This window comes from Dermacentor andersoni, chromosome 8 (genome assembly GCF_023375885.2).
Source record: "Dermacentor andersoni chromosome 8, qqDerAnde1_hic_scaffold, whole genome shotgun sequence".
NCBI classification, from domain to species: domain Eukaryota; kingdom Metazoa; phylum Arthropoda; class Arachnida; order Ixodida; family Ixodidae; genus Dermacentor; species Dermacentor andersoni.
The window spans coordinates 17932234-17960104 of NC_092821.1; the positions used below are offsets into that span (position 1 = coordinate 17932234).

Genomic DNA, 27871 nt, shown 5'->3' on the forward strand with positions numbered 1-27871 from the left:
GACACCTTCGCAAAATGGCGTAGCGGTGGTGAGTGGATGAGCGGTAGCGGCGGTGGCAGCGGATGATAGCACAGTACCGCCGCCTAGTAGCACGCGCGCCCAACCATGGCGATCGCTACGACAAGCAGACGGCTCGCGGCAGTAATTTTGGGGGTGCGATGATTATGCGAGGAAAAAAATTTTTCCAATTTTTGATAGCCAATGTGGGGGGTGCGAGCATTACGCGAGTGCGAGCATTATGCGAGTAAATATGGTATATGGCAAGTGCCCGAATTGTCGTTGCCCCCCTCACGTAGTTGGTGCGTATATTTCTTGTGGCGTTTGGCGTGGGCCTGTCTTCTTGCCAATTGATCTTGTTCCATGTTCTTCGGCAGTGGCTTAGGATCCGCAATTGGTACTTGCTCCCAAGGGGGACATATCCGTGAAAGCGCCGGAAGGTTAATGTCATGCCCAATTTTAACCAATGTGGCCCTTCCTGCGTTTGTGGACTTGAGGCGTGTCACATGAGTATGCTCGTGCATTGAAATAACATCAGCAATGTCACCGAAAGCGCTGCAGCTCTTGAGTGCAGGGAGTGGCGCGTACTTTGACAATCCTGTCTTTACTCTCCTTGCCTCGTTGTTGAGGCGTTCCAGAGTATGTAGCTGTGTTCGAGTGACGAGGTGAAAAGGGGCGCCAGACAGGATGCGAGAATGCAGGAAAGCCTGCACAAAGTGTCTCATTTCTTTTTCTTTAATGCCCCTTGCAAGCTCGGAAATCCTGCGGAGGATTTGAGTGACCTGCTTGGTGACTTTTACTGTTTGATTGTATCACGTTATGGATATACACTGCTCGTCTAAAAACATTCCAAGTATGCGGATGACCCGCTTCCTGAGAATGGGTGTCTGTCCGATCGAGAGATGGGCGCTGGCTTTCTCCTCGTCCTTCGACTTTGACCTTTTCCCACCGTGGATAACGACAAACTCGGTCTTCTCCGGTGCTACCGTAAATCCTATCTCCCTTGTGAAGCTCTCGATGATATTCCACGCCGTCTGCAGGGCCTCCTCTTGTTCTCTTGGGGAACGTCGCGTAGTCCACAGCGTCACATCGTCTGCGTAGATAGCATGCTCATTGCTTGTGGTTCCATAGATGCAGGAGGTGCCTATCGAATAAGGTGGGTCCGGAGAAACCCGAAGCGTTTTAGTTGCTGTGCGCTTGGCACGCGTCATAGCTTGCGTTAAAAGTCAAGATTGTTAACTGGACCGTTTTCTTCTAGCAGCATCCGATATTTGTCCCGGTGCGTAATCGTACAATCCCGTTTGTAAGATGATGGGTGGCACGAGGGACCATTTGTTCTCACTGTGATGGCAATTGGAAGATGATCACTGCCAAGAGAGTCCTCTAGAAGTTTCCATTGGCAGGTTCTGGGTCTCGAGGACCATGTTAGGGCTGGCGTCATGTCTGCTTGCCTTGTGTCCTGTCCAAGCCTTGTATGGGATTGCGGCAGAATAAAGAGCGATAGTCCATAATGGTCAAACTCTTCCATGATACGACGACCGCGTGGGCTGTACTTATTATAGTTCCAGGCTACGTGTTGAGATTTGAAGTCTTGACAGATTAGAATTGTATCCTTGGGATAGATCTTCCGAAAATGTATGTAGCTAAAGTCCACCGAGGTGCCCTTAGTCTTCCTTCGTGCGTTTTCTGGACGTATGTACACAGAAAAATACAATTATTTTTCTTTCGGGCGTAAGCTGAATGCAGCATCCAGTAACATTAGCAACATTCGAACACCAAGGCTCAGTGTCGAGCTTTGTGTGGGTGAGTCTTCGATCCAGATACACAGCTGTGCACACAGGTGTGTCGGTGTCTTCGGGGAAGCCATAGCCCTCGTAGTATGGTAAGCGTGGCATAAAGCAGTGCACCTCCTGCAATGCCACGACGGCGAGTCTGAGACTTATGCGACAGGCCCCAGCGTAAAATCATGCCTGCTTTTTTCTTTGTGAAGGAGCGGCAGTTCCACTGAATCACTGTTGGGACGGCTCCCCCCACATCCCGACCGTGACAGCAAACATTAACTTGAGTGATCAGTTGAGCCATGTTGTGTGTGAGCCATCTGCGTCGGAGCTATCTGTACAGACAGCAAAGGCGCCATATTAACTCATGCGGCCGTGGTAAGACCTCCGAAGGAGAGCGTTCCATTGTGCATCGGGCGCTGTATGATGGTGCGAACGCATGTTTCAATAGCTCGTTCTATCATCGTTTGTACCCTTGACACGATGTTATGTTCCATTTGTGCCAGGTGTGCAGAGAAGATGGCTTCGTAATCAGGATGAATTTGTGGTTTTGGCCGCGTTTCTAGCTGCTTATTCTGGCTCTGCTCTGGTGCCCCGACAGTGATAGTTTCATGGATTTGTCCATGAACACGTGCACCTTCATTTGCTGAGAGTGAGGCGGGGACAGACTGACCTGTAATTTTGGCGTGACTCGCATTCGCGTGTTCTAGCGCTTCGCTGTTAGCCATCTTGACGAAATTAGCAAAGGCATGTTTGCTGTGGTCGAAAAGCGGTTCATTTTCCGGCGGTATTGCAGGAGTTGATGGAGCGCGGGGAGGCCCAGTGTAAGAGTTGTGTCTCAGGGTCATTGTCTTTTGAGGGCGCTCATGAACTTGCAGTTGTGAACCCATGGAGTTCTGGCTTTGCTTCTGAGGGCGTTTTGACTTCACGCGCAGCTGTTTGTTGATCTTTATGCGCTGAGGGCAGTCTTGAGCCATTGCCAGGTGTTTACGCCCCCCAATTGCGGCATTTCGGCCCCTGGTTGGGACAGACCTCGTCACTGCCATGCAGCTTTCCGCCACATGTGGCACAACGCGGTCTGTTAAATTTCGGACAATGCTGTTTTCCGTGTCCTAATTTGTGGCACGTCTCACAAGTGTAGACCTGCGACTTGAACGGATAGACTAGTATTGTGAAACACCTGGGCCCGATTTTGTATGGAAGGCTAGTCCCTTTAAAAGTGACTACAGCGGTGCCTTTCTCCCCGATGGTGCGAGCGCTGATAATGTCGCACTTCCGGCAGTGCAGGTTCATGGTAAACTGCTCGGCTGAAATTCCTCCTGCGTTGCGGATAATGCCCCACATTTGATCTTTTTCTATGGCCTCGTATGCTTGAAATACAGTTGGCTTGCCATTTATTGGAAGCTGTATTAAAGACAGAAAGGCATCTCGTGTCGCGATGATCGGTGTCAACCGCTATTTGATTACTCCTGTCCAAATATCTCACCTGAACGATCGGGCCAGCTTCCGTTTAATGCGTTGAGGGAGCGTTGTGCATGTGATTCCAAAGTGCCTCACCGATAACAATGAAATTTTCATCCATGATTCTGCATGGCTCTTGAGGTTTTAGGATCACAGTGTGAGCGTATGAACAACGTTGAGTGAGCGTTCGCTTGTTTCTTCGCTGGATCGGGGCGTTTATATGTAACGGTTTTCCATGCTCCTTGTTCGCTGTCATCTTCGTGAGTAGACACCGAGTCCGAGTCATACGCATTAAACTATGGCGTTGCGTTGCCGTTGTAGTGAGAGACGCCATGACGAAACGCAGCCTTGGGTTTAGCTGCTGCAGCTGCAGCTATCGCGGACAGTGTTCCGCGTGCGTGTTTCTGCCCATGCTTGGCGGTGGGTACAGTGAGTAGGTTTGAGACGAGTAAATCATCGTACTTGCCTTTGCTCCCTCTTGGTGGCTCAGGATCAGCAAGTGGAGCGAATGGATTCACGTCTGGACGCAGCGGCGTCTTTCTCGAAGCGGTGGTGTCCACCATGGCATCGGTCGAGATGCTCGTTAGGGTTGGCGCATTCTCTGGCGTGAGGGCGTCTTCAAACTGCTGTAACTCCATGTCCTCGGGTAATGGAACATTCAAAGCTGCCTCTGGGTAATCCATGACCACGGTCGATGCGACTTTTGGGCCCTAGCGCCCAAAGTAACAGGAGGAAGACAGTGACTGTCGGAGATGAAAATGCACACGTCTGTTCAACTCGGCCACCCGGTGGCGAGTCTCCTATGCCCATGGGGGTGACATTTATCATACTTTTGCTTCAGTTTGAGGTTTATTTCTGTACACATAGTGTTTTAAGTGTTCGAAGGCTATTAGAATATAGTTGTATTGACAAAGTGCCTACTTTAACGTATCAAATATTTGCACGCCCTTAATCGAAACAGTAAACCCTTGTATTTATTATCTTAAAAGCATGTCTTGTACACATTTTTGTCGGTGAGGAAATTCCTGATGAGAAACTAGTACAACTGCAATTCAGAAAGCATCTTTTTCAAATTTCGAAAAACAGGATTGGCCTAATTTCAATGCTTCTGCACACAAATGTATTACACAGTGCAGGCTTATAAGCTCAATTCAATATGTAAAGTTTATACAAATATTCCTACAAATATATGTCGCACTAGTGCTTATAGAAATGCTGGTACATTAGTTGAAATAAAAAGTAAGAATGACTTAAGCATGGTGGACTTGACATTCGACTCAAACATTAGATTACTCATCTATGTTACTTATAACAGGCTCCTTTTGTGTTAATAATGAAGTTAAAAATTTATAAAGTTTTTCCTTCAATTTTTTTAAAGATGAAAAATCTTTGCAAATTCCTGTGGTAACATTCAGGCCTTCAAACTAAATGATGCTTCCAGCAGTCACCAGAATTTAGCTTTTTCTCTCAAATGTAACAAATTTCATTACAATCAGCCCACTGGTTATTTCAGAAAAGCATTTCTGCGTTTTACATGTATTTGAATAGGCGGCATCGAAGTTGGGCCCGAGTTAAAGCTTGCTCTCCGGAGCATGTGGAGACACTTGTCCTACCTGATGCAGTAGAACACTACGTAACATGCTACACGAATGTAGATTTTTAATTCAGACTGTAGTTCAACGAGATTGTTAAACTACCCTACAGTATGGAAAAATGGAACAAATTGTTTTTGTAACAGATTATTTGCCGAATTGTGCATTGCAGTATGTTTTGTGTGACACATTTGTTTTCATATATGTATAATGTGCATTAGTAATTAGCGTTAATTCTTTCGGTTTCAATTGTACGTGAGTATACATTCTGTTTCACTTGAATTCATTTTACACATATATGTATGTATATATTATGTATATGCATTATGTCTGACATTCGTGTTATTGGGACTTAGGCAATTCTAGCTTAATATGTAATACCTAACGCTATGCTCTGTCACTGCTTGTTAAAAAGGGCTGCGGACCTTGTCAAGCCATAAAAGGCTTTTTGTTCGCGGTCCTCAACATTGTGGTGTTGAAAATAAAGTGAATTGAATTGAATCATTGTGCTGTGCTCTCCAAGTCTGTTCAAGTGATGAGGACCTGAAGCAGGCAATGCAACTATATGGCCGGTCACTTGTATGAATGCACCGGCGTATCTTCAGAGCATTCTTCAACGAGAATCACTGAAGGCAGAGTGGGCAATGAAGTGGCTTCTCGCCTCATGTGTTTCCTAAGGTTGCCCTTTCGTGAAAATCTCCGAGAGCATGAAGGGCACTGATATGGCTTCTCGCCTGTGTGGGTGCGCAGGTGGGCTTTCAGGTGGCCCTTTTGTGAGAAGCTCCGAGTGCATTAAGGGCAGTCAAATGGCTTCTCGCCTGTGTGGGTGCGCAGGTGGGCTTTCAGGCTGTCATTTCGTGAGAAGCTCTGAGAGCACGAAGGGCAGTCAAATGGCTTCTCGCCTGTGTGGGTGCGCATGTGGGCTTTCAGCTTGGGCTTTTGTGAGAAGCTCCGAGTGCATGAAGGGCAGCCAAATGGCTTCTCGCCTGTGTGGGTGCGCAGGTGGTCTTTCAGGTGGGGCTTTCGTGAGAAGCTCTGAGAGCATGAAGGGCAGTCAAATGGCTTCTCGCCTGTGTGAGTCCGCAGGTGGATTTTCATGTCTTTTTTTTGTGAGAAGCCCCGAGAGCATGAAGGGCACTGATATGGCTTCTCGCCTGTGTGGGTGCGCAGGTGGGCTTTCAGGCGGCCCTTTTCTGAGAAGCTCCGAGAGCATGAAGGGCAGTCAAATGGCTTCTCGCCCGTGTGGGTGCGCAAGTGGCCTTTCAGGTGGTGCTTTTCTGAGAAGCTCCGAGAGCATGAAGGGCAGTGAAATGGCTTCTCGCCTGTGTGGGTGCGCAGGTGGGCTTTCAGGTGGTGCTTTCCTGAGAAGCTCCGAGAGCATGAAGGGCAGTCAAATGGCTTCTCGCCTGTGTGGGTGCGCAGGTGGGCTTTCATGTGGCCCTTTTCTGAGAAGCTCCGAGAGCATGAAGGGCAGTCAAATGGCTTCTCGCCTGTGTGGGTGCGCAGGTGGGCTTTCAGGTGGGGCTTTTGTGAGAAGCTCCGAGAGCATGAAGGGCAGTCAAATGGCTTCTCGTCTGTGTGAGTCCGCAAATGGACATTCAGATAACACTTGTGTGAGAAGCTCCGAGAGCATGAAGGGCAATGAAATGGCTTCTCGCCAGTATGGATGCTGGCATGTGCTTCCAGAAGAAATAGCTCATCAGCCACATAGTCACATAGCTGACATCGGTGGAGGCATCCTTGCTTTGAGTTGTCAAATTTGGTAGTTGACGCAGAAATTGAAGGCCCCAATGCTGCACAAATAAAAGAAGTAAATAGTTTTTAGGAAATGCCAAAAACAAACACAGATGCTAACTTTATTGACAAGCTATCTTTTTTATTTGATTTGGGAGATCTTCAGGGTGACCTTAAGTATGATGAAACAAAGAACTAATGGTCATTTTTATTTACTCAATATTTCTGCATTTGAATGCTTCATGACCCTGTTTGTGAAGTCCTTATAAAAGGGATTTTTCAGAAAGCTAAAGAATTACAAAGTGACAGAATGTGGAGTGCTTGACTACTCTCTCCTATGACCCTTAGAGAACACTTCAAAAATGCTTTGACCAAGCCTGCCCTCATATCCTCAATGATCACTTGACGCCCGGTAACCACATTAGGCACTTGCAAAATTTGTTATGATTCGCTGGCACAACAAATTTGTTTTATACGAGACTTCATCAGTGAGTTTTTTCTTCACCACACATTGAACTTTGGCAATGTTATCGTAAGTCGAGATTGCAAGGAGCCGGCTAGGAAATTCCGCAGTTTTCCTCACATAATCTGCCAACACCTACAACCCACATCCTCTTTCAGAACAGCCCAGAAAGAAAAAAAGAATAACATGCGTCTATAACCCATGGTAACAACTGCATACGCAACCCCTAGATGTTTAAAAAACAGCATCCATTTGGGGATAAACCACTTGTCCATGTCATAACTTAAGCCAATGACTGCTTTACTGTTTCCGGAGAAGGGAATTGGGCCGGTGAACACGGCCTATCGTGGCCCAAGTTCTACTTTTCCAGCATAATGTGCACTATTCACTAACTGCTAAATGCAATATGGCGAGCCACACAGAGGAGGAAAATGACAGACCGTGCAGGAGAGAAGGGAGATTCAACACACAGGGGTGAAAAAAGGGTGGGATTCCCCAGGAGATAGCGAAAGTATGAGTACTTGAGAACCTTGCCCTGAAGTGTGGCTTTGGGGCAGCGCACGCTGTGTTATCATGGAGTGAAACTTCAAATCCAAATTCCAGTAATTCACACCCCGATCCTGACCTTACAGTAATTTTTTTACGATGTTTGGTGCAGCTTAGAGATGTAAAAATACGGCAACTTCTTTTGGAGTGTGCTCTGCTCCTTCTCCTCTGCCATCGCAAAATATTGGCAAATGATTGCAGGAACCGACAAGGAATGGTATGCTCCCTTTGCAAAGCGCAGTGGATTTTAACACACTAGCAGGTGAAGGTATTGTAGTATTTGCGAAGGGAGGCACCAAGCACCATCGGTTGCTCCGAAGCAATGACACACACACTAGTTTCATATCGTGCCCAACTTACCCCTGAGTTGCAGCGAGGGTGCTTTATATATATATATATATATATATATATATATATATATATATATATATATATATATATATATATCACTTAACAGGCATGTTCGTCTCAGCAACATGGACACGGCGTTTGGAAAAGGGCCACTAGCACAAGGCACCCACAGATTGAAAAACTGACAGAGTGAGACAAACATGAACGTCAACTTCTTTCTCCGTGCTGGCACAAAACTGGCGCCGAAGTGCTCCCGTACAACACACTTTGGAACGGTGCGGTGGGTTGCTCCACCAACCTCTTCCTATTTTAATGCCCAATGTCCTACCATTATTTCCAATAAACAAACTTCCTGAAACCCTATTGTGAACTTTGTTTTTGTACGCCCTTGTTTCTAGTTTACCTAGCTTTTTCCAAACTTCAAGTCGCCTTTTACTAATCTCCATTCCGGACATGGTTATTTTCCCCCTGCTCTTGATGAACCGAAGGGCTTCAAGGACGCTAGTGATTCCTAAATCGACCGCTGCGCAGATATCTTCACATTCTAATATACCATGCTCCATTGCTCCATTCCTCTCCTTGTTCCTCTAACTGGCGGCACCTCCTCTCCTTGCTCCGGCAAGGAGAGGAGGCAGTGGGTTGCACCACCAAGCTCTTGCTACTATACTGCTTAATATCCTACCTAGGTTAAAAAAAGAAAAAGAAACGATTTCCCACAAACAAATTTTCTGACCCCCTATTGTGAACTTTGCTTTTGTACGTCTCAGTTTTTTGTCGTTTCCCTACTTTTCTTCCACCAATTTTCCTACCACCTCTTACTAATCTCTATTGCGGACATGTGTACTTTTCACTTGCTCTCGCTGAACCCAAGGGCTTCAAGGCCAGTGGTGGCTACGTCAACCACTGGGAAGATGTCTTCACATTCTAATATAGTCGACCCCGACTATATCGAATCCTTTTACATCGAATTATTCTATATATCGAACAATTTCTGGACACGGTATAGTTACGAGTATATATAGCAAAAATTACGCTAACATCGAACAAAAATAGCAGCGACTCCCGATATATCGAATGTCGGTTGGCAGAAAGTGCCCCCGGAAGTTGGCTTTCCCTCGTGGTGACGGAAAAACTCGGCGGCGCGGCTCCAACCAACTGGTCTCCTTAACGTGAACACGCTGCCTCGGACGAGCCATCGACATCCCCCTGCTAAATATGATCCTGGCCCGCCCGCAGCGCTTGCTCAGACAGCCAACCAGAGGCTCTTGTGCTCTCGTTGTGCAAGACGTCGAAAGATGCCGAAAGTGCGAGTTGTCTTGCTGCTTTTCTGGTTCATTGTGTGCGTGCTATGTGGGCCTTCTCCCACAGTGTTGCTGTGATGAAGCGGCAGAATTCGCCCTTCGTCGTGAAGCTCGAAATCATAAATCGGGTCAAACGCGGTGAGAAGTCGGATATCCCCTCAGTGTACAAGATTCCGAGGAGCACTCTCATCACGATCATGAAGAATAAGGGGGAGATTAGGGCTAAAGCGGCCAAACTCGCGACCCAATGCCTGTGGCGTGCACTGTGCACTAGTCCGCTGCTTCTACACGAATGCGGAAAGTTGCGGCCTCAGCTGCTCCAACTCCTTTGACAATGTGCAAAAGTGCTTTCGTCGTAGGCAGCGAAATTACTCCAGCAGAAGAAAATATAGGACTATTTCGTGCAAAACTAAGCTAGTTTCATTAATAAAGTAATTTTATAAATGGAATGTGCTTTTATGACATCCAATTATTTAGCAGGCTTATATCGAATTATGCTCTATATCGAACTGATAGGCATTTTTTTTCGAATTCGTTATAGCCGGGTTCGACTGTAAAACACGCTCTATCGTTTCCCTCCTGTACCGCAGCAAGCACATGCTTCTTCTTCCTTATTATATCTCGCTTTATAAGTGCGTGTTCCAAGGCATTCTGATCTCGCTTCAAAATGTAATGAGCTTCCCTTTGAGTTATCATAAATTGTTTCTTTTCTGATTTAGCTTTTTCCTCTTACGTAGTTACTCATGGTAGGTTCCTTTTTTCATTGCCACCACCCATGAGATTATTTCAGTTTCTGACTTTTCGCTTGATGTTCTTTGTTGCTGTGTTCCTCACCACACAGGCCGCATACTTGCTGGTAAGCTTCCAAGTTCTTTTCCTCCACTATGAATGAATGTTATTCTTGTACAAACACCTGAACACTCTCCCAGTCTATTCACTTTCTTCCATATTCCTCAGTCGTTATTCACGATTAATTTGTCTGTGAGCTTCCCTCACCTCAAAACTTGTCCAGCCCATATCACTCTGGATAGCTTCATTTATAGCCTTCCCGTGAGTGCCCAATGCGAGGCGTCCTGCTGACCTTTGGTTCCAATCGAATCCCAATTGTATCCCTGATTTCAAGCAAACAACTGCATTTCGAAATGTAAGTCTTGGAACCATTAGATCTTTCCACATACGCCACAGCACCGCGCACCTATTGTATCTCCCTAGTGCTCTGTGTTTCGTTATGGCCGCATTTCTCTTCCCCTTTACTTTATTCTTTTTTCCTGTGTCTCCTTACATTTATTGCCTTCATTTATCTGTATACCAAGGTGTTTATATTCTTTTACGCAATATATTTCCTGGCGCTGTCTGTCACTGTCTGTTCGCTGCTTTCAATTAATACTATTGCACCTCATTTTTTAACACTACATTTCAGACCTAACTTATGGCCTTCCTGTCCACAGAATTGGCCAGACAATGCATGTCACTTTGCGTGTTAGCTAGCAACGCAATGTCGTCCGCATAAAATAAACCTGGAAGCTGCTGCTCTACTACTGTACCGGCCTGCTTGTATGAGAGATCAAACCCAATATTACTTCATTCTAGCCCTTTTCCCTCCTCACCATGAACATCATAAACAGCAGTGGGGATAACGGGCACCCCTCCCTCAGTCACATGTTGATATCAACCTTCTCCTCGCTCCTCATCCCTTCCCATTCATCGCAAACTGTATTTTCTAGGTAAATCACTCTTATAAGCTGTAGACAGTCGTCGCCTATGCCTTCCTCTTATGGGGATCAACCGGAACCCCGCATGCCACCATGTTGAATTACACTGGCTTGAGGCTTGTTTGGAACCGCTTGTGGCTTCAATTGGATTGGTCTCGCAGCTAGGTGTCATGAGCCGCCACCCGATTTCAAGGGTTAAGCCTTATCCATCCATCGATCCTGAACGGTTACCATTGACACTTGTGTGCAGCGTGCGTCTCCCGGGATATTCTCGCCTTTCGGAAGTGAATTTTTGCTGTGTGTTCTAGACACTATGGCCTCGCCTCACGCCTCTCCGCCGAACTTTGCAAAGAAGAAACGCGGCAACTACACCACCTTAACTTTGGAAAAGAAAGCTGCGATCATTGAACTCATGGAGAAAGGACGGACGCTAGCTGACGTGGTGAAGCAGTTCCAGCTGTCCAAGCAAGCAGTTTCAGATTACATCCGAAACAAGAGCAAGATACTGTCTGCCTTCGAGAATTCACTCGAAAGAAAAAACCGGACAGCAAGGGTGATCATCTACATCTAGAAGACGCATTTAAATTGTGGCTTAAAGGGATGCGGACAAAGAATTTTCCAGTTTCTGGTGACACGCTTGAACAGAAGGCCAAAGATCTCGCCATCAAGATGAACATTGAGAACTTCAAGTTCACTGACGCATGGCTCCGCAGCTTTAGGAAAAGGCATGGAGTATCCTTTAAAGAAGATGTGCGGTGACAGTGGAGCCGTCAGCCAGGCAGGCTGTGGTGGCAGAATACTGCCGCAGTGATTTGATCTTTGTCCTGCAAAATTACAGCCCTGAGGACATTTTTAATTGCGATGAAACGGTTTTATTCTTTAGGATATCCAAATGGTCCAGCAGCATATGCTGCTGGACCATTTGCTGTATTTCTCAGGTGATCCAAGTACCGGAGGGCGGCTCAGCAAAGAAATAATTACAGTTATGGTCGGTGCGAACGCGACCGGTACCGAGAAAATTCCACTTCTTGTGATTGGAAAGTCGCAAAACCCCAGGTGCTTCAAGGGCCCCAGAAACCTGCCAGTATGGTACATGAGCAATTTAGAGGCACGGATTACGCAATCATTATTCGAGGGTTACCTGCGCCGCATGGACGGAATGTTTCAATCCCAGCAATGCCAAGTGGTGATTTTTGTCGACAAATGCGCAGCCCATGGCGCTGCAGACAATCTCCAGGCCATTCGGCTGGAATTTTTGCCCCCGAATACCACGAGTGTGCTACACCCCATGGGCCAGGGCGAGATACAAAATCTTAAAAGCACTCTACCGTGCCAGTCTGCTTCTCCGCACAATCCTGTGCATCGACAACGAAAAAGTGCACACCGTGAACCTCTTCACGGCAGTCTGCATGCTTGCTGATTCGTGGAAGGCCGTTCAGCCGGCAACGATAGCAAATAGGCACGCTGGATTTTGCGCTGCTGAACCTTGAACTGTGCGCGGAGCCTACTCACCACGAGATCGTGATACAAGTGCTTACGCTTCAAAATGATTCCGGATCCGATGCTTCAGCTGTCCTCAACCAACGACATGGGACATTAACAGTGCGCTGACGTTGCTGTCAAATGTGTACGACCAGAGGACGACCCTCGCGCAAATACAAGAGGATGTTGTCGCAAGCAGGTGCAAAATGAGGCAAGGGACAATCCGTGACTATTTCAAAGTTGATCCGCAAATATAAAGTTCATTTTTCCTATTCACAAGTTATTTCGGACTGTTGTTCTATTTGGAGATTTTTCCCAGCCCATTGTAGTCTGAGAAATCGGTCGGCGACTAAATATAACTGAGTGCAGCATTTCGACACAATTTCACATGTTGTCATAGTTATTCGCAATTACATATATATATAAATATATATATATATATATTTGTATATATATATATATATATATATATATATATATATATAGAGAGAGAGAGAGAGAGAGAAAGAGAGCACAGATCGTTTGTGGTTTGACCCTCCCCCCACTCAATGAGACATAGTTGGTATACCACTGTTACCAGTTCCATCCTGCTGGTGTCGGTGATGTTTGCGGTGGATGGACGTGTTTTTCCAGGGCCCCGTGGCATCGACGAAAACATGGAGTTTTTTGTACATGCTTTGAGCTTGCTTCTGTTTTTGATTTCCTGATTCTTTAGCCTTTAAATAGTAATTGACTAGTTTTCTTTTTGTGTATTTTTGTGTGTGTGTGTGTTGTGTATATTTAGTTCTCCAGGATAGCCACAGCATCCATTCGCGAAACGTGTTTCAACACGTGCAACCGTTTTGGGACGTTAGCCTTTGTAGCTTTTAAATAGTAGTTTGGAAGTCGCAATACCATTAGCTATTAGTGGTTGCAGTCTGTGTGCATTGGTATCGGTAGTACTGCTTTGGTACGACAGTAAGAGCGTGTTTGAACACGTGTGAACACGTGTCGTACCTTAAGTCTGTGTGGCATTCATTGCTTCTAAATCATTGGTGATAACTACTTTGCAGCATTTTAAGGATCTAGATTCTGTGCGTATAGGACTTTGCTAGAAGGCACATGCTCTGAAAGCTTTGGTGTTTGTATTAGAAAAAGCGAAGTGCAACACATGGCAAGAAAGATGGTAAAGCGTGCAGTGTACAGGGAGTCCCCCAAGGTAGACAAGGGGCCGGATGAGAACAGGGAGGAAATCATGTCATTTGCCAGACACTGTGATGTCGATGCTAGGCTGAAGAAAATGGGGGCTTTCCAGGATGAGCTTGAGAAACAGGTCAAAGAGCTGGAGCGTGATGGACAGAAGGTGGTGGAAAAAAGACCAAGCCGCCGAAGAAAAGCCGCACAGGGCCGCCATCGTGAAGGAGAATGGTCGCGACAATGCAACGCAGTCTGCCAACATGACAGGAGAGGGAGTGTCAACAAAGCACGTGGAAGGTATGCAAAGTAGGGTGCGAGTACCTGGAAAGAGCTTCACCTATCTTGATGCGACCACAAATGAAAAGCAGGAACGCAGAGGTCAATGCCCCTTGTCAAATCCAAACCACACAGAAACCTCCCCCTTTTCCCTTCCCACTTTCAATAAAGTTTACCACCAGCACGACCAGAAAAGCATGCCAAAGGGAAGCAGGGAGAGGCCTCGGCAATAGGAGAGAGTGAAAGGATGATTATCGCCGGCGACTCAAACCTGGCTAGGCGCTCAGAGGCAACTGTGGAGAGGGTGAAAGCTGAAAAAAGAGTGGCGGTAGGCATATTTCCAAGAGTGACATTAGGCACTGCCATGGAGCAAGCAAAAGCAAAGCTTGCGGGAATAGCCCACGGACGCGACCTTGTCGTAGTCGCAGGTGGGCTAAATAATGTCCCAAACAAAAAAGACGACTAGCCCAGCCGTTGGCAAAGGAGGCAGACGACTTGTGTGAGCTGTCTCCTCAGGTGCAGATCGTGGTGTGCATGGTGCCGGATGTGCCTGCACGTGACAGTAACGTACAAAGAGCCATAGTGGCTACTAATGAGGCTATATGGACTATGAGCCGAGAGAAAGGTTTCGACATTGTACAGGGTGCCTACCAAGTTTGACATTTCCAAATTCCCTGAGTTTTCCAGGTTTTCCCTGAGTGCCTATGCAAGATTCCCAGAGTGATGCAGAACTATGTTTTATGTCAAGACGGGCTGAAACCATATCACCCGATGCTGTCACTCTCTAGTAAGCATATGAATTTTCTTTAAAAAAAGAACGACTTAATCCAATTTGAATACTGAGTAGTGTTTATGTAATGCAAACAGAGAATAGACGGGAGGGGTTAGTAAAAAGCACAGCAAATAAAACGTCTTTGAAAAAAATTGCAAATCGAGTCGGACATTCTCAAATACTAATGAAAAGGAGATGCATACAGAAGCAAATATTTTCGAATATGAGCTATTTCTATCAATTGATAGCAAGCTCAGAGGTATGAGGCCCGAATTTTGTCACAATTTAGATTTTCAACAGCTCGTAAGTCAACCTCCACTGTCCTAACATACTCTCAGCCCGCACATGACGCCTCAGTGTTGTGTTTCACTGCTTCAAAAAGTTTATTTTGGCTTGGATGAAAGACACCTGTATCTCGGAATCAACCAACATTGTTTTTTGAGCTCAAGCTCCTTCAAAACGGCGGCAGCACGCTTCCATTCCCATTCTTTCCTCAATGCATAGGTCCTTTCTGTTCTTGTCCTCCTTCCGGCACTCGTTCGCCCCACGGACCATTTGAAGCATCATCTTGGTCAATTGCACAGCCCACGTCTGATTTTCCGAACTCCCTAGGGGCCGCCAAAACGTCCGAAAAATCGGCCAGTTGTAAAAAACAAACGCATGTCATTTACTGCCCTTAAGGCTCAAACCGCCGTAGGCACATTCGAAAACGCTCTGAAGGCCTGTCAGTACACGTATTAGGCAAATTGGTGCTCGTACTGTGACAGGGGAGACCGGGTGCACGAGCGTATAATTAAGGAATACATACTGTGTCCGGTGGCATAGCCGCTTCCCACGCTTGTTATGATTCACTGCAATACTTTTACATATGCTTCACTAAGTAACATTTCCGTACGGAGGCGAAGCTGACTTTCCGGAACCGGCATTATGCAACGCACTGTGCTTTCCAAGCTTCTAAGCCAATCGCGAAGACCACAAAGGCGGAGTCCGTGCCATTGCTGACAGCAGCGACTTCTTTCAAAAAAAAACACGGCACCCAATGGCAAGAAGCTTCATAGCGAACGTCGAAGCAGCTAGGCCTAGCGTTGCTGCAGTGGTGGCTACGGCTGCCAGCGAATCTGCATGCGAGAGCGCCGGTTCGAGGCGGCGAGGTAATCAAAATGGCAGCGGTGGTGGCTTCGATTAACGCCGTTTTGGACCTGCAATTAAGGCAAAACGTCCGGAAAATCGGATGTCGAAGAGTTCTTGCGTCCGAAATTTTTTACGTTCTGATACATTGATTCTATGGGCTACGTGGTGGGACCGCGAATCCATCCAAATTATCGGGAATCCGGAAAGTCGGTTGTTGACTGTACACTGGCAACTCCTCCAGCCGACGACAGACAATCAATGACAATTCATTACGATTCCTGTCTGTTACTCGAGCCAGCATTACCACGACTTTCGACCATTTCAATAAAATTACAGCAAGTTTTCCCTGATAGAGGCACAAATTCCCTGAGTTTTTCCAAACTACTCAAAATCCCTGAGGATGCCTGGTTTTCCCGGTTGGTAGACACCCTGTTGTAAAGTAAACAGGGAGGTGAAAAGGTGTGGTGGTTTCCAACGAGACGGGGTCTACTTCAACCACAGGCTTGGACGAGAAGTGAGCTGGCGACTTGCTGGTCGTGCGGTTGCTTTTTTAAGGGGCCCACGGACGATCAGGAGGCCAGTGTAAGTAGTGATGAAGAAGGTCCCCCTAAAGAAACCTCGGAATAGCATAATTGCAAAATAAAAGCAAAAGGAGGAAAACAAGAAAGAGAGCTCGCCATGCAAAGGCTACATAAACATGCAGGCCGGCAGAAGAAAGGAGACGTGGGTAGAGATTGAAGAGCAGTTAAATAAAGAACAAATAGGGGTGTATTCGGTTACAGAAACACACCAATTAGAGAATCGAAAGAGCCGCCAGTGATTGAGAATTATGTTTGGGAAGGGTGCAGCAGAAATAAATCTCAAAGAAAGGGAGAGGGAGCCGGAACGCTCATTCATCAGGGAGTCAAATGGAAAATAATAAATTCAAAATGTCAAGAGCATCTATGGTTGTCATGTACAATTAGTGGAAAGAAAACTTAGCTGCAGGCGTAACGAACTTGTGGACCGGAAATAATTGCAGAGAGAAGAATCAAGAGTTAGTGGAATGTCTAAATGCCAATATCAAGGATTTCGGGAATGGTGCCCAAATTATTCCATTAGGTGACATGAATGCCCACATACAGGACCTATATGGCTATACTAACAACAATGGGAAGTCAATGCTAGATCTTTGTAAGCAACATAACCTCGTTATCGTGAATACAGGGCCTAAGTATGACAGGCAGACCACGTGGGAAGTGGAAAACCGGCATTCGACAATTGATTACTGCCGGCTGATAGAAGGAATTCATGATTAGTTGAGAGAAATGGTCATTGACGAGGAAGGGTATAGTAGCATAGGCAGTGACCATAAACGCGTCATTTTAAAGCCGGTTAGTTAATTTGGGTTTAATGGCGCAAGAGCGCCTAAGGCCATGCTGTGCCAGCCACAAGATATTGTTACTTGTGGAAAAACACAGATGAAAGAGGCTACATACAGTGTATTTACACTGGAGCCAGACCACCAGGCCGACACTCGCCCGCGCAAAGGGCACAGACCGACTTCGTCGTCGTTCTCGCGGCAGCTCGTCACTTGAGCATCGCTCGATGATATCGTAATACTACCCCCCGGTGCAAAAGCGCCGTCACGGTGCTGCTAAATATCAAAGGCGCGTGGAAAGTTGTAGGGTTTGAGTCGGGCGACGTGGACAATGTCAGTGGTTGTCACAGCGGAGGACGTAGTGGGCGTGTCTAGAGCGATTTCGTAGGTGACAACGGTTACTTGGCGAAGCACACGATATGGGCCTGTGTAGCAGGAAAGCAGTTTTTCACCAAGGCCAACTTTACGCGATGGTGACCAAAGCAACACGAGGGCGCCGGGCACAAAATGGACATCACGGTGATGGAAGTCGTAGCGTTGCTTTTGTTTGCCTTGAGAGACTTGTGAGGTGCGCGCAAGTTGGCGAGCATGGTCAGCATGGGCGATAACATCACGGGCATAAGCGCTAGTTGAACCTGTGATGGACGGAAGCACAGTGTCCAGTGGTAGCGTTGGTTCACGGCCATACAAGAGGTAAAAAGGCGAAAAGCCAGCAGTTTCAAGACGGGAAGAGTTATACGCAAATGTAATGCCAGGTAGAGCCTGGCCCCAGTCACGGTCGTCGTCTGAAACGTATTTAGATAGCATGTCTGTAAGGGTGCGGTTCAAACGCTCAGTGAGGCCGTTTGTTTCGGGGTGGTAGGAGGTGGTAAAATTATGCTGTATTGAGCAGGCCCGCATGATGTCGTCAATGACTTCGGCTAAGAACGTACGGCCACGGTCTGTTAGCAATTGACGCGGAGCACCATGAATCAAATTATATCATGCAGGAGGAAGTCCGCAACATCAGTTGCGCAACTAGTCGGAAGAGCGCGGGTTACGTAGCAGGTCGCGTAGTCCGCCGCGACCGCAACCCACTTCTTTCCTGATGTAGACTCTGGAAATGGGCCGAGACGGTCTAAGCCGACACAATGGAAGGGATCGGCAGGGATGTCGAGCGGCTGCAGGTAACCAGCGGGGGGCTGGGAAGGCTTCTTGCGTCGTTGGCAAAGTTCACAAGCAGCGACGTAACGTCGTACAGAATGGGCAAGGCCCGGCCAGAAAAAACGGCGCCGTACACGGTCACAGGTTCGAGATACGCCGAGGTGTCCTGTTGTTGGTGCGTCGTGGAGCTCTTCTAGAACAGTTGAGCGGAGGTGTTTAGGTATGACAAGTAGAAACTCAGAGCCGTCCTGATGAAGGTTACGACGGTACAGAGTACCGTCGCGGAAGATGAAGAGGCGTAGAGTGGCGTTGGCCAGAGAGTGTTCAAAACGGTCGATGAGTGCTCTGATGTAGGCGTCGTCGGCGAAATGAAGCACCTTTCGAAATACATCAAGTATAGCTGTTAGACGCTCAAGGAGAGTGTCGAACGTGGGCGAGAAGACGATGACGTCGTCGAGGTAGCACAGACATGTGGGCCATTTGAAACCACGGAGCAAGGAGTACATCATACGCTCAAAGGTGGCAGGGGCATTGCATAATCCAAACGGCATTACTTTAAATTGGTATAGGCCATCAGGTGTGATGAACGCGTTTTTTCTCTGCCCATATCATCAACAGCAATCTGCCAGTATCCAAAGCGAAGATCAATAGAAGAGAAATAGCTGGAACCGTGGAGGCAGTCAAGGGCGTCATCTATACGTGGGAGCGGGTAGACGTCCTTCTTAGTAATGTTGTTCAGATGGCGGTAGTCTACACAGAAGCGCCACGTGCCATTCTTATTTTTAACCAACACTACGGGTGATGCCCAGGGGCTCGAAGAAGGCTCAATGATGTTTTTGTCTAGCATTTTGTTGACTTCACTTTGAATTACTCGGCGTTCCGACGCAGAAACTCGATACGGTCGTCGGTGAATAGGAGTAGCATCGCCAGTAAGAATCCGATGCTTGACCGCGAGCGTCTGGCCTAAAGGGCGATCGTCGAAGTCGAAAATATCTCTGTAGGACGATAATGTTGGTAAAGGTCTTCAGCCTGCGCAGAAAACAGGTCTGTCGCAACCATTTTCTGTATCTTGGGATCAGCGGCCGACGCTGGCACGATGGGCCTGCTAAGCTCGCAAGAAGCATCGGTCGATAAAGTTGCCACGTGATGGTCGCCGAGGCAATCAATGTTGGCAAGGCAAATACCTTGCGGTAGAATTTGCTTTGCCAATCCAAAGTTAAAGATAGGCATGAAACTGCGGTTCGCAGTAGTAGTAAGTATAATGTGAGGCATGGTAACGCCATACTGTACTGTAATGTTGGGCAGAGGAGTGACGAGGTACTCGCCATCAGGGACTGGTGGGGAAGACATGAGTTCAATATAGGCTATTGATTTTGGCGGCAGGCGAATAAAGCCGGTGGGGCGTAGGCGGCACTGGGGTGTGTCAGAAGGTTCTGCGAGAATCGGCAACTCAAGGCGAAGGGTACTGGAAGAGCAACCAATAAGAGCAATCACGGAGAAGAGGACAGTAGTGTGGCGGCCGGCGATGCTGACACGTGCCGTACACATGCTGATGACAGGCACAGTACCGCCATCCGCAACGCGGAGGACGCGTGCCAACACTGGGGTGAGGAGCTTCTTCAGTCGTCGTCGGAACTCGGCACTCATAATAGAAAGATGCGCACCTGTATCGACGAGTGCTGTCACAGGATAGCCATCAACGTCAACGCCAAGAAGGTTTTGGTTCGTGTGTAACGTGAGCAGAGGATTTGAGGGCAGGGTGGACAACGCAGCTTCACCTCCAGAAGCTGCAGTGCCTAGTTTTCCGGCTGGATCCAGGAGGCGATAGGCAACGGAGAGAAGCGACGGGGTTGGGGCGAACGAGACTGATGGCGTCGAGGTGAGGGAGAGCGGCTGTAGCGAAGGTTCGGTGCAGGAGCATCAGCGGCAATAAGTTCATGGCAGGTGGTATAGGGAACAGAAGGTCCAAAGGGGCGGGAATGAGCAGCGGTGTATATCCGAGGAGGTGGTGGCCATCGGTTGCGGCAGTGACGAGCGACGTGGCCGATGCGACAGCAGTGGAAGCAGATCGGCCTGTCATCAGGGGTACGCCATTCGGACGGGTTGCGGCAAGATGTGGCAGAAAAGGTCTGCCGGGGACGAGGAGGGCTGCTAGAGAACAGGGGAACCGTGGGTGGAGACGTTGAACACACGGAGTTGAGACCCATGTTCCAAAATTCCTATCTGACGACGGCCTGAATCAGCCCAATCGTGGTTGCTGGTGGACCGGGAGGCGTCGCGGAGAAAGCTGGCCAATAGGCGGCCTCGAGCTCGCGGCGAACAATACAGGTTACATCGTCACAGGGGGTGGTCTGACGCGGTGGACCCTCACATGTCGACGTAGCAGCAGTGTTGTGTAGCCACGTGATGTGTGATACGGCGGCTCTTAGCTTGTTCAAGGCGACGGCATTCTTTGATGATGGCGTCGATAGTCAAGATGTGACCGAAAACAAGCAAATTGAAGGCATCGTCGGCGATGGCTATTAGCACATGCGACACTTTATCTGCTTCAGACATCGTATCGTCAGCTTTGTGGCAGAGAGCCAAGACGTCGAAGATGTACGAAATGTACCGCTCAGTAGATGTCTGAACACGAGACGCAAGAGCCTTTCTCGCGGCAGCCTTGCGCCCAATGGGGTCGCCGAACAGTTCCCTGAGCTGTTCTTTGAAACTGTCCCAACTATTTATCTCGCGGTCATGCGTTTGGTGCCACACGCGTGGGGTGCCGCGGAGATAAAAGATGACATCGGCGAGCATGATCGTTGGATCCCAGCTGTTATTAGCACTGGCGTGTTCATAGAGCTTGATCCATTCGTCAACGTCCTCTCCCTCCAGGCCAGAGAACACACCAGGGTCGCGATGTTGGGCAACCGTGATGATTGGAGCAGTCGGACAAGCCGAAGCCGTTGCTGAGGCGGGCTCGTCACCGGGAGGCATGGTGACAAGCTCGACGTACCGACCCCTCCGGAGTTCCGTGGTGAGGACGGGGATCGCTGACCTCCACCAGAATGTTACATGTGGAAAAACACAGATGAAAGAGGCTATATACAGGGTATTTACACTGGAGCCAGGCCACCAGGCCGACACTCGCCCGCGCCAAGGGCACAGACCCACTTCGTCGTCGTTCTCGCGGCGGCTCGTCCCTTGAGCATCGCTCGATATCGTAATAATATTAAGAAATCAAATGATCAAGCAACGAAAGCTGCATTACTTTATAGTCTGTGCAAAAACAGGTTTCTTCTAAAAAGCTCAACAAATCAGTGAAGGGCACTAGCAGATCATCTCCAAATATTGAGGCGGGGTGTAAAGGTATGTGTAAGTTATAGAGATTCTGTAAAAGCTTCCGTCTCTGTGCTTCAGTATGTGGACATGTCATAATAATGTGCATTACTGCAAGTGGTTCATGGCCCTTCTCGCAAGTTAGCGGGTTTTCGTTTTGAAGTAGAAAATTGTGCGTCAGATGTGTATTCCCAATTCAGAGTCCGCATAGGATCACCTCATAGAAGCGTTGCTGGTGACTGCATGACTTCTACTCGCCAAGCAAGGGTTTTATTGTGTGTAACTTGTTATTTATGCAAACGTCCCATTCTAGTTGCCACTTTGATACCAGGGCCTTATGAATCGCTTGGATACTGTCTCTGTGTGGAAGTGTTTGTCTTATGCCTTCTTGTGCTGCATTGAATGCGCATCTATCTGCTGCTTCATTCCTTGGTATCCCAACATGGCTTGGGACCCAGCAGAATCGTATGGTTCTTCCGTACTTATTATAGGCCACAATGTTTAGGCTATCGCCAAGCAGGGGTTCAGACATGGAATTAAGGTTTAGAGCTCTGAGTGTGCTCAGCGAATCGGTATATATGATAGCATTCATCTGCTTGACAGCGGTAAATTTTTTTACTGCCATCCATATCGCATAATCTTCAGCAGTAAAGACAGAAGAAAGATTATTTATCCGAATGCTATTTTCCAAATCTTTTGTTATGATTCCAACACCTACATATTGTCGTGTTTTAGAGCCATCAGTGTAAAATTCTGTGTAACTTTAATATTTTTCTTGAATAGCTCGGAACTCTTGCATTATGTGCAACGTCGTTTTTCTTTAAATGTGTTAGTGTCCAGTCGCATAGCTGTGAAAAGTTGTACCATGGGGGCAATCTTGGTGGCCTTTCAGCAACCTGCACGACCTGATGAGGAACATCATAAGTCTGACAGTATTCTGCGTGTCGTAAGACAAGTGGCCGAACCGTGCTGGGTTGGTTTCTGTATTGTACCCGTGATTTTCACTGTGTTACGATGCTGTAGCATATATGTTGTGGTGATGACCAAATTGTCAGTACATAGGAAAGTGTAAGTAGTGCTCTGCAGTGCTGTAAGGAATGCTCATTGCAGTCAACGTACCGTATTTACTCGCATAATGATCACACTTTTTTGTCAAATACTTTAACGCAAATTCATGGGTGCGAACATTATGCGGGTTAAATGTCCCGTGAAAAGAAACATTTTCTTTTTTCATCCCGCATTTGCTGCGGGATAACAACGGGTCAACAAGCAGGTGGAAAATGGCGGCCGCCGGAGCAAGCCGAACGCAATTATTTTTCTTTTCTTAAGTACATTACGTGCATTGAAACAGTTTCTTCCATATCAGTAATGAAAAATATTGTTAATACCGGCAAGTTTACGACAATAACACAGCCATGTCCATTTTGAGTGGAAAGAAACAGAGATGGGCGTGCATAGCTGACAGAAACCCATGGCGGGCATGCTGCGGAAACTGCAGCATTTGTCTTCACTGCTATCCTAATAAGGTAGGTTTCTCTTAAGGGTGGGTGAATATCTTAGCTGTGCTAAAAGTGTCAGCATATGAATAGGGTAGACTTCTAACGTATCAGTGCAAATGTGGCCACTATCGTTGCCGCTCGCGATTAGTTGCGTGCCCACGAGTGCAGACGAGAAGAATTGAAAGGTGCCTTTTATGTTGGTGTTGTTGACCAAAACCATTATGATGCCTACAAATAATAAAGCTCAGGCATGTTCGGTTGTAGCCTTTTCTTCCATAGAAGTGCGGAAAGTGATGAAAGGAATGAAATCGGGCATCTGCTTAAGAATGTTGGGCACGTGCAGACCACTTGATAAGTCTTCAAGAGTTGTTCGTGTAGCATTCGACAGAAAGTAAGGGCGATCATCATTACCTAGACTTAGCACATGACATATCGCTGCAACAAGTTCGGGGTGCGATCATTACGCAAGTGCAGTCATTATGCGAGTAAATACGGTACAAACTTGGGACAGGCGATGTTCTGTAGGCACCGCTTGCCAGTCGTAGGCCGAGATTGTGAACTGGATCAAGTCGCTTGATGTATGACTGCCTAGCTGCACCATAAACCACAATACCGTAGTCGAGGATGCTACGTATAAGGCACCGGCATGTGTGTAGTAGACAAGTTTGGTCAGAACCCTAGTGCTTGTGCGATAACACCTTGAGGATAGTTAGTGCTTTATTTGCTTGAATTTTAGTTGTGTTAGTGTGGGCTTCCTAAGTTCAGCTTTGTGTCAAACGTTATGCTTAAAAACGTGTGGTCTTCTTTGACTGGCAACGTTGTACCATCCGATGTGAGAACTGGATTGCAGTGTAACCCTCGCTTCTGGGAGAAGAGAACTGTAACAGTTTTGTCTGCTGAAAAACGGAATCCATTTTTGTTAGCCCATTGTGTGAGTTTATCATTATTTGTAGTTGTCTTTCACAAGTGAGTAGATTTGAGGCGCGGCAAGCCACTTGCAAGTCATCGACATATATTGAGTGCATAAAAGAGGATGGGATGATCTTATTAGCAGAGTTCATTTTGACTATGAAGAGTGTCGTGCTCAGAATGCAACACTGTGGAACGCCATCTGCCTGTGTAAATGTGCATGAAAGTATTGTGCCGAGACGCACCTGAAATCTTCTATTTGTCATAAAATCAGACAGACAGTTTAGCATTCTGCCATGAACTCCCAAGTCAGCCAGGTCTCTTAAAATTCCATACCGCCACGTGGTATCATACACTTTTTCTAAATCGAAGAAAACTGCGACACAGTGTTGTTTGTGTAGAAACCCGTTACGTACTTCATGTTCTAGTCGTACGAGGTGGTCAGTTGTCGAGCAGCCCTTTCTGTATTCGCAGTGGCGCATGTCTATTAGGGTTCTTGATTCAAGGATGAATGCGAGTCTTATGTTTATGATACTCTTGTAGGGTTTAGCTAGACAACTTGTTAGTGCAATGGGTCTGTAGCTGCTTGGGGATATTGCGGGTTTACCTCATTTCAAAAAAGGCACTACTACTGCATTTTTTTCAATCTGTAGGCATTACTCCAAATTCCCATATTTTGCTGAAAAACTTAAGAAGTGTTTCTACTGATGCTTGAGATAGGTGCGCCAGCATTGTGAAGTGGATGTGGTCAAAACCTGTTGCCGTTTTCTTACCGGCAAAGAGAACTCTGTTCAATTCTTGCAATGTGAGGGCATTATTATAAATTACATTTGAAGCCCCTGTATTGGGCAGTCTCTGTTTCTCCGCCGAATCTCTATATTTTTAGAATGCATTTGAGTAGTTTGCTGAGCTGGAGACGTAAAAGTGTTCGCCTAATAAGTTGGCCTGGTCCTGTAGTATTGTTTGTGTGCCTGGACATGTAAGTAGTGGTACTGTGTATGATGTGTACTCTCCTTTGAATTTCCTCACCTGGTCCAACATTCGTTTTGATTTGACTCTACTATTGATTGAAGATATGTATTTCTGCCACGATGATTTCTCTGCCTTTCTTCAAATAAATCGTGCTTTGGCTTTGGCCTGTTTGAAATTTACAAGGCTGCTATAAGTGGGGTACTTCCGTAGGATTCTCCAGGCCTTATTTTGTTCTTTTTTGGCTTCGGTACACTCGTTTGTCCACCAGAGATTTAGTCTTTTGCGCACAACACCAGATGACTGGTGTATTGCCTTTTCTGCCGCTGAGATTATGATCTCAGTGATCTTTTGGTTAAGTTTGTCAATGCTTAGTTCTGGCAAAAAGACTTCCAGTTTTGCGTTCTTCATAAAAACCGGCCACTCAGCGAGCTGTAATTTCCACCGGCGTGGCCTAGTGATTAAGGTTGGTGGTGATGATAAATGTTTGATAACTGCGGGCAAGTGATCACTACCATAAGACGTGTCGAGGGCTTCCCATTATTAAAAAGAAATGGTGAGCAAAAAGCTAAATCTAAACAACTAAAGGTGTGGGAAGTCGGTGAAAAACACGGTGCATCTGAATTTAAAAACCAGACATCATTTGACAGACTCAAATCTTCAAGCAGCTGCCCTCTTTGGTCAGTTTTGATACTGCCCCAAAGAGTACAGTGAGCATTAAAGTCCCCTACTAAAATAAATGGCTCCAGTAATTGACCTGTTAAATTTTCTAAATGTTTAGTAGTAAAATGGGCGTAAAGCGGAATATACAGTGAACAAATGGTGATGGTTTTGTGAGCTATAACGGTGACAGCAACGGCTTCTATGTGACTGTTAATGGGAACTTCTCTAGCTGCAATACCGCCCTGCAGAACAATGGCTACACCAACCGAAAGCCGGTTCACCTGAGTACTGTCGCGCCATACAACAGTGATACCTTTTAAAATATTTTTGTTTTTTACCTAGGTTTGTTTCCTGTAAGCATAAGGTTACAGGAGAGAAGTTAAATAACAGGTCTTTGATGTCACCTAAGTTATGTAAGGCACCTGTGCAATTCAAGTTCATAATGAAAGACATTATAAAATTTAAAGGTAAAAAATGGCATTCCGAGTGAATAGGAGATAAAGATGTTAGGTAAGATGGATCTCAAGAAGGCTGACACAAACGAACGACAACCTTTAGGTTATCGCTTTCTTATTTAGAGTGGTTATTGGGACTTTGTCTCTGTTTAGGTGCTCAAGAGAGCGCTTGTCCTTCGGCGTCGATGACACCGGGGTTCTTGGGTCGACCTCCATCACTCTCTCTGAAGCGCTGGAGGACCGAGAGTTGGGCGCCGAAACACGTGTCTCGGGCCTTGTGGTTCGTTTGATTTTATGGCCCTGCGGAACTAGTGTCTGCAGGCCCTTCGACGATGATGGAGCAGCACTGGTTGCTTCCACCACGGGGGTAGGAGGGGTCACTATGGGACCACTGTGCATGGGCTCGGAGGACTTCTGAGGCCTCTGTGACGCTGCCCCCACCTTCATCACATTGGCATAACAACGTCGCAAAAGGTACGATAGTCGCTTTCTGGCTTCAAACGAGATTTTTTCTTTCACGGTTAGTGCAATTCTTTTTCCTTTTTCCAGCAAGGGCAAGACTGAGTAAGCTGGATGGTCTCCTTTGCAGTTAATGCAATGTAGGGAACAAGTGCAATTGAACAAGTGATTGGTGATCATTGGAGCTGCATTCAGCACAGGTTGTTTGGCCTCGGCAAGCATGTGAAGCATGTCCGAACCTTTGGCACTTGAAACATCTGGGGTTCGGGATATATGGTCTGACATCTACTATTACGTACCCTGCTTCCAGCAAGGTAGGCATTACAATTGTTCCATAGGTAAGCATAACATGTTTTGTCGGGATTTCTTGGTCATTTCTAAGGATGACAATTCTTTGTACTTTGGTAACATTTTGTTCTTGGAAACCTTCCAGCAGTTCCTCATCGCTCAAGCCAATAAAGTCTTCCACTGATATCACACCCCTGCTTGTAGTTAGTGTTCTGTGTGGTGAAATTGTCCCTGTCGCGTCGCCAATACTAGTAAGTGCCGAGAGCGTTCGCACTTGATCTTTGTCATTTAGTTCTAGGAGGAAGTCCCTGCTAGACATTTTTGAGACATTGTACGTAGGTCCGATTTCGTCTTTTAGACACTTGGCCACTAGGAATGGGGAGAACTTTCTTACTGGTATGTTGTTTTCGCTGTGGACAACATAGCACTTGGGAAATGATTGGGCGTTGCTCTGAAAAGAGAACTGGAACGGTGCGGCAACTTTTAAGACACCGATCATAGACAGAAGTTTGTGTTGCCATAAGAAAATGTATTTGTTCGGCAACAGTGCTAACTGCTCACCAGGGAGCCCAACGAGGGGACGCGGCAGAGGTTGTGTTCAAGCCTGCACGACGCCAGCTGTACGCCGTCACTATAACCAAACATAAATACCCAAGGTAGTATAGCCACACAAACTTAACCCTTGCCGCCGTGGAGAAAGGAAGTAAATAGAAGAGAGAAGATGACAGGAAAGTTAAAAAAGTGTGAGAGAAAGGAAAAGGCGACTGCCGATTTACCGCGGGTGGGCCAGTCCGGGGGTGCCGTCTATGTGAAGCAGAGGCGAAAGAGGTGTGTTGCCTCTGCCAGGGGGCCTTAAAGGCCCGAACACCCGGCATCGGCACAACCTCCAGGATCCCCCTTTCCCTGAGCATGGCTAAACCGTGCACAGCTACATGCGGGAGGGTCCAACCCTCGTGTGTTCGCATACGTGGTGTCGCAACACACCAAATGCCTGCTGACGCAGATGCCCCTGCGGGAATATTGAAACTGGGATATG

The 27871-nt window shown here is 46.9% G+C and overlaps 1 protein-coding gene across 4 annotated transcripts in view; it reads right to left on the reverse strand.

The window, feature by feature from the left end:
• Nucleotides 1-27871, reverse strand: part of LOC126526634 (uncharacterized) — a 627639-nt gene that overhangs the window by 43332 nt on the left and 556436 nt on the right. The window contains exon 5 of one of the 4 annotated variants that reach the window (XM_055068263.2): nucleotides 4960-6621. The exons of the other annotated variants lie outside the window; for them this stretch is intronic. Coding sequence (XP_054924238.1) covers nucleotides 5621-6621 — 1001 coding nt within the window. The 3' untranslated portion in view covers nucleotides 4960-5620. Of the gene's footprint in view, nucleotides 1-4959; nucleotides 6622-27871 lie in introns of those variants that run through there. 4 annotated transcript variants of the gene reach the window in all.